Below are 15,734 nucleotides of genomic sequence, written 5' to 3' on the forward strand. Positions count from 1 at the left end.
TATGGACATATCAATTGATGGACTGACCTCTTGGGCTTGCGATGGGCAATCTAACCATGAGTATTAGACCCAGTTCCACTATTTCTTGTAGCCATGCTTGGTACATACAGCCCCTTCCATATAATCTTTCTGGCATACTGGTAAGGGAAATACAGATGCAGGGTGCAGCATCCTGCTTTGTTCCCTATAATTCCCTTAATAAATCCGCAGGTTGTGGTACTAATAATTTACCTAAGATATTGCGTATTCTTATATATATATTAACATCCACCTACATTCCTCTAATTGTACCTGCGTGAATTGTAAACGTAGTGAATGTGCGGCTTCTTTCCTTTATTATTGAGTGAGATGTTCCAAGCCTAGATATTCTCTCTCCCCTCATTGTGAGGGTCATACATAAATCCGCATTCGCGGTATTAATGATGGAAAAAAAGGGGATTACCATACTTTGAATGAATTACCATATGGGGACACCATGTGTGTATGATAAATCCACATTATGTGGTATTAACCTGCCTGAGGATATATTTACAAAAACATGCGGTGCTGCACATCCATTATAGGATTATCACCTAATGATATGCCTTGGAATGCTGGGGCATATGCGGATACCGGTGGGATCTAATGTCAGGCATAACAACTTTTGTACTTGTTGTTGCCCTTGGGTATTCTATTTACATGATAAACAAATCGTTACTAATCTAATTAGGGTCCGTATAACTGATGGACATTCAAGTTTTCTTATACTGATTTGCATACAATTCTCATGTACCTGTCGGGAGCATGCGCAGTGCTCACAGACACATTCAGCTACAAGCGTGACATCACTTCCGGTTGCGGTGACAACCATGTCTCTGCATACTGTTCATCCGGAATGTCTTTTCACGTGTAATTGTGATGCCCTATATCCATTTAACCCATGGAACTCTCGCCGCGCCTATCGGGCGATTACTGTCTGAATTCACCTGAACCGGCTGTATTGATGTGACTTCCGGGTTTCGGGATTCCGGATATGACATCACATCCGGTCATGGCAGCGCCCATTCCTGTGTATATACAATCCTCATAGCAACCACCAACGGTATGTAATTGCTTCACCATTTGTTTTAAATGAAATAAATTAGGTTCCTATATATACCCCTCTATATGGTCTAAACCACACCCTCCCCTGATGAAGCTGTCCGCAGCGATACGCGTGGGGCCGGCCATGCTCCCTCTGGTATTGCCATGATTCTTACTCCATGCTCCACAAACTGGGTAGTACATCATGATTTAAAAGATACCTCCGACCTTATTACTCTCTTCCATTAGGTGATGATATTTCACTATATGACCCCTGTGCAAGAATTTGATTCCATTGCTTGATTCTAGTGGGCTTACGCCCCATAGGACACCTGGGGCAGAAATTGACATTCCCTGGTTGGTTATTTATCCACAGCTTATTAACGCTACTGCAAAGGTCTCACCACCAGGGATATACCATGTTTGCACATCTGTATGCTTATGTTCTGATATTGCATCGCCTATGATTATTATGGTAGATGTGCTGCATGTCTTGCTCACCTTTTCTATATTATAAGCCCATGGGTTATGCAAACCCTATTGATACAAAATAGTTAATGCTACTACAAAGGTCTCACCACCAGGGATATACCATATCTGCATATTTGCATGTCTATGGTCTGATATTGCATCGCATATGATTATTGTGGTAGATGTGCTGCATGTCTTGTTCACCTTTTTCTATATTATACGTCTATGGGTTATGCAAACCCCATTGATACAAAATAGGAGGCATAGAGTATCACCTCTGTTGAATATTATACTTAGTACCTTGCATAACTTTGTGTGGCAATACTTTTCTCACCACCTGATCCTAGGGGGAACGTGCTTGTACCTGTGCTATTCCTGCACATTTTAATTGGTTTTATGACAAATTGTGTGTTGTGTGTGTTTTTTGGACCTAATAAAATTGTTATTTATATCAAGTATACGGACCAGTCATTGGTTATTTGTATAATTGGGTTGCGCGCCTCTTATGCATGAGCTTTTTCTCCCTTCTCCCACGTAGGGTTCAGCACTGGACACAAGGAGTCCGGTAAAGACACCAAAATTTACAGTGTGGGTTTGCTCATCCCTACTTATAACTGAACTATTATTCACTGTTTTTATTTTTAAATTAATTTAGAAGAATGTGTGTTAGTGTGGGTGTGTGTGTAAAAAGTAGAATGGAAACATAGAGGTACGTATTTTGAAGTGGAGAAATCTGACATGGTTTTCAAGAGAAATCCATGTCAGAAATATTTGTACTTTTTCGACGTGGTTTTCTGGTCTGATGTAATTTGTACAGTTGTTTTTCCGCAAATTATTTGCAACTTTTCTTTACGTTAATATCATATTTCTAGCGTATTTCAAAAGAAATGGGCCGTTTTACCTTTTCCCTCTTGCAGAATGGTTTTTAAAAGTTTCCTGGAAAAAGAAAAACTGTTTTATGAACAGCAATGCGGTTAGCAATGAAATCAGAATGAAGCCTATTCAAAAAGTATTTGAAAGAGTTTTTGATGCAGATTTGAAGCAGAATGTGCTCCAAAATTTACATAAAAATCTGTTGAATATGTCCTGCGTTTGTACTGATAAAGAAGCATACGTGTTTCATCCAGCTATTGTAAACACCTACCTATTTAATACATTGTTAAAAACATCAATGACATATCACTATGCCACCATTGGTAATTTATTGGCTTCTGGTGGTGCAACTAGTATTATCCCCACCGAATGCTTGAATAAAATTGCAGAGACCCAAGAAAGCATTGGTCGGGGGCTGCCTTTCTGAAAGTCAGGAAAAAACAAACTAGAGACATAGCTTAACTGGTGTTGCTCTTTATGTGGCACCCCTGAGTCTTCAGTTGCCACAGGGTACTGCATCTCACCAGAGGTGCAGTACTCATCCCAGCTAAGGATGAGGTCGATACCGGTTCACAACATCCACAACCACACATAAGCCAGTTGTCCTCTCACAGATACGGGGTTAGGGTAAGGTCATTTAGGATGGTCACCATATCGTCTGGGGCCTCCCACAAACTAGCTCTGGGGCTCGAATGGGCGGGGTGACTGTTAAGGGGAGTCAGAGCTACACTCACACAGACAGACAGACAGTGACTGGTATCGAGACACCACCGGTAACCAAGTGAGATGCAGGAGAACACAGTTGCTGAGGGGAGAGGTAATAGCTACATCAGGACCGGCTTCATCTCAAGGTGCGGAGCCCTAGTCTGGTGGGCACTTCATGGCCTACCAGCAGAATCCGCCGGGCCGAGGATTTCAAGTCTTCTGGACCACAAGAGCGCCCGGGGCAAAGCAGCATATAGAGCCAGAAGCTGTGACCATAGGGCAGCAAATCAACAAACTCGCACTGCGTGCTATGCTGGACGGGGAACTTAACCACCTCAAGGACTTGGGTTCCTGTGTAGCTTCAAGTCGCAGTGACCTACACAACAGAGCGCAAGGAGGAAGGATTCATGAAGTATCCCTCCGGTGTTGGTCCGAAACTATCCGAGATCATCTCAAGCCCATCACAGCAGAGTCTGGCAGTCCACCGGAAGGAGCAGCTCAGTGAGTAAACACCTTAAACTACAACCGTTGTGTCGTCTGATCATTCCTGCGCCCTGTGCTTCCCACACTGGGGTGGACAAGTATCCCCAAAATCCTCCCTGGGGCCTAGCTTTGCCTGTGGAGAGCTGCAACATCCGAGCTGCGTTACAATCCACCCCAGCAAAGAGAGAGTTTCCGCAGCGGCGTCTCCCATACCTGGCCGCATACCACAGCTGGTGTCATGAAAGACAACTACTTCCATAACCACCATCATCCCCATCCCCTCTCATCATTTAGTTGACACTGCGGGATCACAGAGCTGGGCCAGGCCACTGTGACAACCCAAACTCCCCCCCAAACACCAGCCCGGTGATGAATAATTCCCAAGACCCTGCGGGCACCTCATTTACTAACATCACAAACATCAAGGCTCTCATCAGCAGGACCAATGCAGATCGGACATTGGCAGCTGATATTACTGATATTCTGCCAATAAATTTGATATACATAAACCCCTGAAAGTGTTGGGCATTTGTGATATTTCAATAATATTTGGATTTTTTTTGGAACATATTTCCAGGCAAACTAAATTGCATATCAACGCAGCTAATAATCATTGACATTACAATACATTAATAATTATTGACATTACAATACATTAATTTTTTTTAAGCCAAATTGTAAAGATCCTGAATTAAAAGTGTTGTACAAGATCAGAAATAAAATCAGCCCATAGGCAGCAATATAAGTAAAGAGTAAAGACTCATCCATTTAATCCCTGCCATTCCAGCTCCGCATCCCTGATGCTCTGTAGATGTCAATCTGTAAAATGCACATGACTTTCTGCAGACAATCACTGACCTCAGCAGTATACAACACAAGTCCGCTAAAGGCCAGAGATTGGCTTCAGTGCTCACTGGAGGTTTATGGGGTGAGACAGCTATAGCTCATATAAACCATCAGGTAGCATTAGGGATGCAGCACAGGAAAAGGAGAGGACAGATCTTTGATGCAACCTGTGCAGCCGCACAGGGACCCAAGAATTAAAGAGGCCCATTTCTACCGCCAAAGCAGGTGGAATTGGGCATTATGATGAAATGTTGCAAAGGGCCCATATATTGTTGTTGCACAGTGGCCCTCTCCTGTCTATGTCCACTACTGGGAGAGTACAGATTATTGATTAAGTTGCAAGTATTGCTGCTTGTGCCCTATTTTTTTCATGATATTTGGCAAACCCTTCAATAGGTGCATATTATTATAAATGTAAGTTATGATTTGCAGAGCAGCCAATAGTAGAGGCCGTTCAGCAAACCAATTACATTACAAGGGGCTGCTGATAAGTCTTTGGCTTTACCCAGAAAGAAACGAGGTAGGATGATGAAACTTTACATTTGTTCCACATACTCTCCACTGATGTCAACACACTTCTTACATCGATATTCCAAGTTCTTTAAGCCTAGCATAAAGAAATATTTCGTTTGTGCCTCAAACCAGACATCCATAGCAGTCATGGCATCAGAAACGGTGTGAAATATGGTACCCTTGAGGTGTTTCTTCAGGTTTGGAAACAGATAAAAGTCAGTGGGCGGTTCATATGGTGAATAAGGTGGGTGGTCAACCAGCTGGAAGCCCAGCTCTGCCAGTTTTGTCATGGTCACTGTGAGGGCCGGGGAGGACTGGTAGGCCCAGGAGGTGGATCCACTGGACCGAGCACCCCACCTGCAGGGCAGGGTACACAGTAGCTGGAGCACTAGCGTGGCAGGAACGGGAAGAACCAGGTCACAAGGGTCATGGAGTCCCATAGGACAGTACAGGAACAGGTGCAGGTATCAGGAAGCAAAGACAGGACCAGATCACTAGGGTCACAGCGTACTTTAAGGCAGTAATACAGGAAACAGGAACAAAAGGACCTGAGCACCTAGCTCACAAGACAAAGCAAAGAAACACAAGCGATGATCAGGCCCCGCCCACATGGAAAGGCCTGTCCTATATGCCCAGCACAGCCTCAGGTCATTTCCTGTTGCAGCAGTGCTGGGCCTATAAGACCAGGTGAGTGGGCGCGGCCCAGTCCTATACAGAGGCATCAGTCAGAGTCAGACTCCTGTGACCAGGAACAGGACTCAGGGGAGCAAGAGCGGGAGCGGCAGACGTGGCCGGTGAATGCATGGACTGGACCAGTGAGCAAGGAGTGGTGGTGCGCTGGCGAGACTGGATCAGTGGGTACAGAGCTTTGCCTGAATGGTGAGACTGGATCAGTGAGTACAGAGCGACGGCGTGACAGCGGGAGCGTGACAGTCACTTGTGCAGTGTGAGCGGAGGCATTGTCTTGCAGGAACAAGATTCCTTTGGATAGTTTGCCGTGCCTTTTGGCCTTCAGAGCTGCCTTTAATTGCTCTAAAAGTTTAATGTAATACCTTGCATTGATGGTGGAACCCTTTTGAAGGTAGTCCACTAGCAGCACACCCTCCTTATCCCAGAACACAGACGCCATCACCTTAGTGGCTGATTTTTGCCCCCTGAACTTCTTTGTGTCTCCACTCTTTTGACTGCTCCTTGGTTTCAGAGTCATAAAAATAAATCCAGGCCTCATCCATAGTGACTAGTCGATCCAGGAATGTCTTATCAGTCCAGAAACGCTGACATATGGAAGTTTTCACTCGCATGTTTCCCTGATCTGTTGTTAAACATTTGGGGACCCTCTTTGCAGATAGCTTCCCCATGTCCAAATGTTCATGGTTAATGACACAAACACATTCATGGAAAATTCTCATGATGTCCGCTATTGCTTTAGCTGAAATTCGTTGATTCTCCTCTAAGAGGTTGTGCACAGTTTTGATGATCTCCGGAGCAACAACCACTTTCGGTTGTCCAGGACGTTCCTCATCATTGGTGCTGCAGTGGCCTGTTTCAAATTTGGCAACCCAGGTCCTAACTGTGGAATATGAAGGACATTGATCCCCCAATGTCTGCGACATATCACCATGAATATCCTTCGTGAACTTTCCTTGCAGAAACAATTATTTTTTCACTCCTATGCTGTCAGTTGCTGTGAATATCACATTAGACTCCACCATTTTGTTTTCCCACGTCCGTAGAACACTGTTGCCATAAGCAACAAACACAAAATTTTGAAAACACACATTAGACACATAAGGCTTTCATGTGATATAACATTCATTACCATAGAAACAAAAAAAGATCACAATACCAAAGACTTATCAGCAGCCCCTCGTACACAGTTTGGAGACCAATCAGGATGCTTTGTTCCTTGTGTAAATATCACCTTTTCACTTAGGGGTGCTTCACACACAGCGAGCTCGCTGCCGAGATCGCTGCTGAGTCACGCTTTTTGTGACGCAGCAGTGACCTCATTAGCGATCTCGCTGTGTGTGACACTGAGCAGCGATCTGGCCCCTGCTGCGAGATCGTTGCTCGTTACACACAGCCCTGGTTCGTTTTCTTCAAAGCCGCTCTCCTGCTGTGACACACAGATCGCTGTGTGTGACAGCAAGAGAGCGACAAATGAAGCAAGCAGGGAGCAGGAGCCGGCGTCTGACAGCTGAGGTAAGCTGTATCCAAGATAAACATCGGGTAACCAAGGTGGTTACCCGATATTTACCTTAGTTACCAGCCTCTGCAGCTCTCACGCTGCCTGTGCTGCCGGCTCCGGCTCTCTGCACATGTAGCTGCTGTACACATCGGGTTAATTAACCCGATGTGTACAGCAGCTAGGAGAGCAAGGAGCCAGCGCTCAGTGTGCGTGGCTCCCTGCTCTCTGCACATGTAGCTGCATTACACATCGGGTTAATTAACCCGATGTGTACTGTAGCTAGGAGAGCAAGGAGCCAGCGCTTAGTGTGCGCGGCTCCCTGCTCCCTGCTCACACTGGTAACTAATGTAAACATCGGGTAACCATACCCGATGTTTACCTTAGTTACCAGTCTCCGCAGCTTCCAGACGGCGGCTCCGTGCAAGCGCAACGTCGCTTGCACGTCGCTGCTGGCTGGGGGCTGTTCACTGGTCGCTGGTGAGATCTGCCTGTTTGACAGCTCACCAGCGACCATGTAGCGATGCAGCAGCGATCCTGACCAGGTCAGATCGCTGGTCGGATCGCTGCTGCATCGCTAAGTGTGAAGGTACCCTAGGTCCCTACAGATTATACTGTAAAGGCCCCTTTACACACTGAGACTTTCAGCGACCCCCACCAGCGATCCCAACCTGGCCAGGATTGCTACAAAGTCTCTGGTGAGTCGTTGGTGAGCTGTCAAACAGGCAAACCTGCAACAGAAATCCGGACCTGCAGAACGACCTAGCTAGTCATTGGGGACGTTGTAAAGCAGCTTTTTGAAAGGTAAGTCGCTAACGAAGTCACTGTAAAGTCCCCTTTACACACTGAAACTTTCTAGCGATCATGCTGCACAGCGGGAAACAAAGGACCAAAGAATGGTCCCGAACGATTTGTAGCGATCAGAAACTTCACAGCAGGGGCCAGGTCGCTGAAGTGTTTCACACACTGCAATGTCGCTGGGGAGGTCGCTATTACGTCACAAAACCGGTGACGTTACAGCGATATCGTTTGCGATGTTGCAGTGTGTAAAGCCACCTTAAGAGTACCGTCACACTTTAGCGACGCTCCAGCAATCCCACCAGCGATCTAACCTGGTCAGGATTGCTGGTGCATTGCTACATGGTCGCTGGTGAGCTGTCAATCAAGCAGATCTCATCAGGGACCAGTGACCAGCCTCCAGCCCCCAGCGACGCGTGGAAGCGATGCTGCGCTTGGTAACTAAGGTAAATATCGGGTAACCAAGCGCTTGCTTACCCGATATTTACCTTGGTTACCAGCGCACACCGCTTAGCGCTGGCTTCCTGCACTCCTAGCCAGAGTACACAACGGGTTAATAAGCAAACCGCTTTGCTTATTTACCCGATGTGTACTCTGGCTACGTGTGCAGGGAGCAGGGAGCCGGCACTAGCAGCCTGAGAGCGGCGGACGCTAGTAACCAAGGTAAATATCGGGTAACCAAGCAAAGCACTTCGCTTGGTTACCCGATATTTACCTTGGTTACAGCTTACCGCAGGCTGCCAGACGCCGACTCCCTGCTCCCTGCACATTCAGATCGTTGCTCTCTCGCTGTCAAACACAGCGATGTGTGCTTCACAGCGGGAGAGCAACGTCCAAAAAATGAACCAGCACTGTGTGTAACGAGCAGCGATTTCACAGCAGGGGCCAGATCGCTGCTCAGTGTCACACACCGCAAGATCGCTAATGAGGTCACTGGTGTGTCACAAAAACCGTGACTCAGCAGCGATCTCGCTATGTGAGAAGTACCCCTAAGTGTTTTCTGACTCTAGCTCCGACCTTGCTTGTACTCACTACGCCTTCTGTTCTATCCTTGGATTGCTACTTGCTGCTGACCTGCACTGATTTAACCTTGACCCACCATGACAATTCTACTCTCCTGACTATATCCCTAACTTCTGCTTTTCTCCTTGTCCTAGAACCTCTGGATCTGTCAGGCAAAATGACTACTCTGCTATAAACTTGCTCCACAGGCAATTAACTACACTGTGAACACAACCCTGGGACCTCTGCGCTGAAGGCCGGATTCCTGTAAAGGTGCAAAATAGTGAAAACCGTAGGGTTCCCAGTGACCTGTTAAACAGAGTAGCTAGTGCAAAGACTCTACATGTAAACACTGATAAAAAGTGCCAGATTTCCATGTACTGTCCAGGAGACATATTTTTTTCAGCTCACTTTTCAGCTTTTCTGTGTAGCTCGGGCCAGAGACAGAATCAGCAGCCATCATCTCATTATCATTAATATAAATAAATTCAAAATGACAAAAACAAGGTACTCTTGATAGGAACATATTATTAATAGGGCAAAATGGTGCCCCTTATGAGAAAATGGGCAATAGGATCATTAAATTATCTCCAAGACAGAGTTTTTGTGTTAAAAAAAAAAAAAATCACAAAATGGAGTGATATATTCTTATTGTAAAAATTACAAAATGTTTATTGAATTAATTTAAAAACAATGGAGTGCAAAATACTTAAAAAATATGAATAGGTGGATTACTGAGGAGAAATCCAATGCTCCAAGGACATGTTTTGTCAATTTGCACTAGCACATTTTACAGATTTCTGAAATCTTACTCATTTGGTGCATTTTTTCCTTGCGTTTTTTAACTGTGGTGTGTTTTTAAAACCACAGAATGTCAATTAGTTCCATTTTTTTTACTACATTTATTATTATGATCAAAACTGCAAAATGCATATTTTCTGACAACCCATTTTCCATGCTGTGAAAAAGAAAACACTACAAAAAAGCACCAAGTGAATGTAATCTAAAGTGGTGAAAAACCGGTAGAAGGAAGAAGCGGCACCGTGGGGAAGAGACCAGGTGCAGTCGCTCAAAGGACACTCAAAAATACTGCAAAAAAGCACCATGTGAACGTAATCTAAAGTGCGTTTCAAGGCTATTTTATTGGTGGGCTCAAGGCTGTCTTAATGGCTTTATGGCCTCTAGCCAAATCAGTGTGCTTGGACCCCTATGACAACCACTCACAGGAATAAAAAGTAAATGGTTGATAATAAATATATATTTATTTTATTGGCACTTCAACAAAACTTTTGTTAAAACATTACAAGCATACTGTACAGCTCGTGGGATGGAAGACAGTCGAAGCTGGAATCTTATCTGACCACTGTTAGCTAAGAGAAAAATCTCTTTTTCAGGCTATATTTTGCTAGTTTAAGGGTAAAGGAGGCAGCGCACTACCATGTCACGAGTATGAAAAATGCTCAGTTAAACATGGTTATGATGGTGGAATGGGGGGGGTTGTGTATAATTTTGTGTACGTTCGTATTTTAGGCATGGTGCTCTGTCCATTTTGTGTATATTGTCCTGTTAAGTTAGGTTAATCACTCCTGGCTTTTGACCCTAAGTATGGGGTAGGGGGGCCTGGGATCCACCAAACTCTCTGCTTGCCTGGGAGATTATTCAGTCTGTCTGAGAAAGAGAAGAGAGAAGGAGTAAGATTGATCCTCTGGGGAAGAAGCTTCAGCTACAGGCAGAGCCATTGAGAAACCCTGATTTCCCTGGAAAAGGACTGCTGGAGGATTGTGTCTCATCCCCGGGACATTTATCCCATTACTGGACTATTTTACCCTCTGTGTGGTGGATTTTTTGATGAACATTCTGGATTGCATGGAATAAATATTGTTTGGCTTGTTCAATCATCTCTCGCTCTGTTGATTGTGTGATATCGGAGAAGGACCCCATTACAGTGGTCATTCTTTTCTTATAAAGTTGTCTGAAAGTTTAGTTACTCTTTAGCATACACAGATTAGCAGAGGACACTATACTCCTGAAGCTCCTGGGCAAGTGCCCTTTGGGCCCATGCTCTAAGATGGCCTGGGTGGGCTATCAATAACTGTTTGGTGCTGTTCCGATCCGATCTCTTGCATCAGAATGATGTAGCTTGCTTCAGTGCGAACCATGTCCTCAACATCATTTACTATACAGGGCTCTATACACTTAAATGGAATCTGTCAGCAAGTTTTTGCTATGTAAGCAGAGGACAGCATGCGTTATAAAACAAAAAGCAAATATGCTTCTCTTATCAGAGTGTGTTCAATTGTTTATGTACACTTAAAGGTTTATTGCTCTGAGATTACCATTACAGAACTATAAACTCATGTGCAGAGCAGTCTGACATGTCCCCTGTTGTGATTGACACATCACAATCAATGCACAATCTCTATATAGAGCCTGGTGTGGGTGGGGGTAGCTCTTAGCTCTGGTGGCTTTAGATAGTAATCTGTGTGACACACCATTGGATTCAGAATCTCTTTGCCTACATTATGTTGCTGTAAGATGAGGTAGCAAAAACCTGCTGGCAGATACCCTTTAATAGTGGCTTTCCCTGGTACTAAGCTGAAGTACCACATATAGCACAGCCAAATGTACGGCGCTCTACCTGGTAAACAGTAGTACATGCAACCCCAATTTCTTTTAGGAGTCAGACCCCCAATGATCAGATACTTACTGCTTGTCTTAAAAATGTGGAAAACGTATGGGCAGAGATGAGTCTACCCAAACCTTAAAGTTCGGTGTTCAAACCAAACACAAACTATGCAAAAAAATCAGAGTTCGACTTTGGAGTTCAGGTGCTTTACGTATGCAAACCTTTCGAGCGAGCATCGCTGTGCTTGGATCCGCTCGGTGCTCGGTCCAGGCCTAGCTATTTGCAGTGTCTAAATGGCTCGCACTCAGGGTAAAAATGGTGTTATTGGATGTAGTGTGTACAATAAAAGAAAAAACCTTGCCCTCCCCCGAGGTGGTCTGTTTATCGCTGGCTGTATGTTTGTATGTGGGCAGAAAGAGAGTATGCCGACATTGAACGGGGGGGAGGGTGGGGCACCCTAAAAAAATTGAAGTGCAAAAATGTTTTCCGTAGTCAGGCCGAAACCTCTCTGGAACATTATTTTTCAATTTAGCCCATATTGAGCATTATTGCGCTTATATCTTTTGAGATTTAGGGCTGTCTCTTAAAGCAGGGATAGGGAAAGGGTCAACCAACATGGAACGGGGGTGCCCAAAAACGTAAGGCGTCATACCCTCCGTTGTCAGGCAGGGAAAATAAATCTTTTCTCCCTGGAGTTTATCAGGGTCCCCTTTAGTTCATACCTTTCCTTTACCTGTGATAAATATTCTGATCCGCTGATGATTTTTATTAATTATTTGTGCAGTATTGGGTGGGTTTTGTTAATTGTTCATTTGAATATCAATAAAAGTTTTTTATTGGGGTTTGAGATTTTTTTGTGAATCCTCTTTACATTCTACCCGACTTTTATTTTCATTGGTTATCCCCCTATGTGGGCAGAAAGCTAAACTGCCCAATCTGTCAGTTTCAATGAAGTTCAGGTCAAGTTTGGGTCCAGAACAGAAGTTTAGTCCAGCTGAACCCACGAACCCGAACTTCCAATCGTTCTCTCATCTCTACTTACAGGATGTAGAATGTAATAGAAAAATATGTTGTAGCCAGTTATTTTGTATCTAAATTAGTTTGTGTTCTCGCTGTGTTAGACAGTTTTCCTACTTCATCCACCACTCCAGATATTTATTGATCTGTCAGAGTATTATCTCTTTACTAAGGTCTACATGAGATAAAAATAAAAGTGGGCCCCTCTGGTTACATTCTTTCGTTATCACTCAAAAATGACTAATAAGAAAAGAAGGGAAGAATTTGGTCCTAAAAAATATGGTCATTTCTTTTGCAAAAGATGTATTAATTAACAGTAATTGCACTTTATACTGCACATTACTGGAAAAGCTTATTTACACGGGCCCCAGGCCTCATAATTCCCGATAATAGGGACACACTTAACTAGTTAGACGCCAATTAACCTACCAGTATGAGTCTGAATGGAGGGAGGAAGAACAGAATCCCTGCTCACATTAGGAGAATATATGTGGTTCACATCCATAGCGCTCAGTGTTATGAACTAGAAACTCTCGCACTGCAAGAGAACAATGCGAGGCACTGTGCCACTGTGGATAAAGTAATGCTTTTCCACCCCCTAGACTTTCCCTCCCTCTCAGTCAGCTGGGACACTGTAAGAATTACTTTGAAAGCATGATCACAATGCTTAATTAAATACAGATATCCATGGGAGCCCAGCTAATTATCCGGATCGGCAGTATAGAACAGATGAATTTACTGTACTTACTATAAGAAAGCAGGTGCCAATCAAAGCAGCTTTCAGCTTCACGTCAAGATCGGCTGGAAATTCTATTCCAAAGTTATCGGCATTGGTGAACACATCATTAACGAATCCAGACCAATACTTGGAAATCTTCCCAATGATTGACTTTTCATTTAATGTTTTCACCTGCCGAATGGAACACAGAAAAAGATATTGTAAGAAAAAGATATGAAACTTCATCTTCTGAGACATCAATGTGAGTGTTGTCCAGGAACTCTGCTGCTTACTTAGGTTGTCTTTTTTTGCTAATTACTAATCTAGCACCCCTGAGGTATCAGGTGCCACAAAATATGTAACCAACAGTGGACAACCCAAACCCTGGAATACCAGTGCCAGTGACAACACAAGACACAAACACACAACCCCTTTTCCCTGCCTGGAGACAGCTTAGAGACGGGTCTGATGGAATCCGCCTATTGGTAGGAGATCATTCAATCCGTAAGCTAGAAACTCAGGAGGGGGAGGGATTGGAGTTGAACAGAGAGCAAGCGGGAACTGAAGTGAGTTTAGAGTGAGGAAGACGGGAGTGAGGTTGGAGTCAGTTAGAGGGAGGAGTTAAGCATGAGAGGTCGTTAGTAAGGTGTGAGGAGGTGAAAGTGAGAGAAATTGAGGAGAAAGGTGTTACAACCTGAAAAAAGAACTGGAGCTAAAACAGGAGGAGCGTTGCTGTGGAGTAAGGAACCAGTACTCAAGGAACCGAGGGTTGCCAGAGGAGAGCGGGACCAGTACTCACAGAACTAAGCACAAGGTGGGGTGCAGAACCCTTGAACGGGAATACGTGTCAAGCTACCTGTTAACTCTGCCAGGTGAGGGGATCGTCAGGGTCCCCCACCAACCTGAGTGTCTGGAGAAAAGCAGCAAATAGAGGACCTGGGAACAGGGACAGGAGTCCAACCCATTAAAATTGTTCAGGCTGTCTGCTATACGGGCAAAGACTGTGAAACGGAGGGGATCCCAAGAAATTTTAGGCCACAGGGACACACCAAAAACCAAAAGTGTGCACAGACGACAGCTCACCAGGTGACTAACTGGCACTGGGAACAAAGGGCGAGGGAACACCTGAAAACCCACACCAACAGGGTACTAGTACCAGAACAGTGAGTAAAAACCAGTTTAAACTTCAGTTCCTGTGTGGCTTGAATCCTTTTTACATTGGTGCATCATCAGCTCACACTGCACACTACAACCACCATCATCCTCTTCCGGGGTCTAGCCCTGCTTGTGGAGGGCCAGAACACTTGAGCTGCATTATACTACCCGCCCTAGGAAGATCACACAGCGATGGCTCCCACAAAATAGCCGCAACCCACAAGTGGCGTAGTCAAAAACTCATTTTTTTTTATTTTTACACTTTTTTCACCCTTTTTCGGATCGATCCCTGGGGTCACGGAACCGGGCATCGACCGCGACCATGACTCTCCTGTTCACTTCACGCGCGGGACAGAGTATCCCACTGCCCTGGGACGTCACACTAACATACAGAATTATATGTGGCCGAGAGCACACAGAGAGGCCAAGATTTTGTGTGGCTAAGTAAATTTTGCAATGAAGTGCACCTTATTTTGTTATAACATTCTAGTCTAAAGAAAGTCGGTCAATAAAAAAAGAGAAAAGTGTCTATCACATCTATGGATTTTATCTATAATATCTGTCCCACAACATGTGCCGTTATAATGAATTTGGCATGTCTTCTACCTTGTCTGAAGTGCAGAAGTGTAAAAAAACCCCCAGTAGTAATTAAAAAGACAAAGGGAGCCTGTCAGGGGCATTACGCACCCAGAACCACGAGCAGTTCTGGGTACATATTGCTAATCCCTGACTAACTGCCCCTGTATACACTATACATAAAGGAATCTTTAGACAAAGTATTTCTAAAGATTATTTATAATATGCTAATGAAGCCAGGGACTAGTCGTAAAGACGTTACTTCCCTCAACTAGTCCGCCCTATTAGCATGGTAACATGCCCACAGGGGCGTGCTAACATGCTACTCAATGCAGCATCACAAGTGGTGACATGCATACTTATGTCCGCTGTCTCCACTGTTCAGAAGTCCCGGCACTTCCGGTCATGCACAGTATAAAGCCGGGTGTATGCGTCCCGGCTTCACGAGGTCTAGTGTGCATCACCGGAAATGCTGGGGACTTCTAAACAGCGGACACAGATACGCACATAACTGCTGGTTATGCTACATTGAATAGCATGTTATCCCCCCCTATGGGTGTACTGACATGCTAAGAGAGCGGACTAGTTGCTAATTAGCACATGATAAAGATCTTTAAAAATACTTTTTCTAAAGATCTCTTTATCTATGCTACTAGATACAGGGGCGGTTAGGTAGGGATTAGCAATATGCACCCAGAGCTGCT

General features: G+C 44.6%; 1 protein-coding gene across 1 annotated transcript in view; it reads right to left on the bottom strand.

Moving 5' to 3' along the window:
* The window catches only part of LOC142297296 (phospholipid scramblase family member 5-like), a 127,450-nt gene that overhangs the window by 19,652 nt on the left and 92,064 nt on the right, over positions 1-15,734 (bottom strand). The window contains exon 5 of the mRNA XM_075341539.1: positions 13,330-13,491. Within this exon, the coding sequence (XP_075197654.1) occupies positions 13,330-13,491 (162 nt within the window). The remainder of the gene's footprint in view (positions 1-13,329; positions 13,492-15,734) is intronic.

Source organism: Anomaloglossus baeobatrachus, chromosome 3, assembly GCF_048569485.1.
Source record: "Anomaloglossus baeobatrachus isolate aAnoBae1 chromosome 3, aAnoBae1.hap1, whole genome shotgun sequence".
Taxonomy (NCBI): domain Eukaryota; kingdom Metazoa; phylum Chordata; class Amphibia; order Anura; family Aromobatidae; genus Anomaloglossus; species Anomaloglossus baeobatrachus.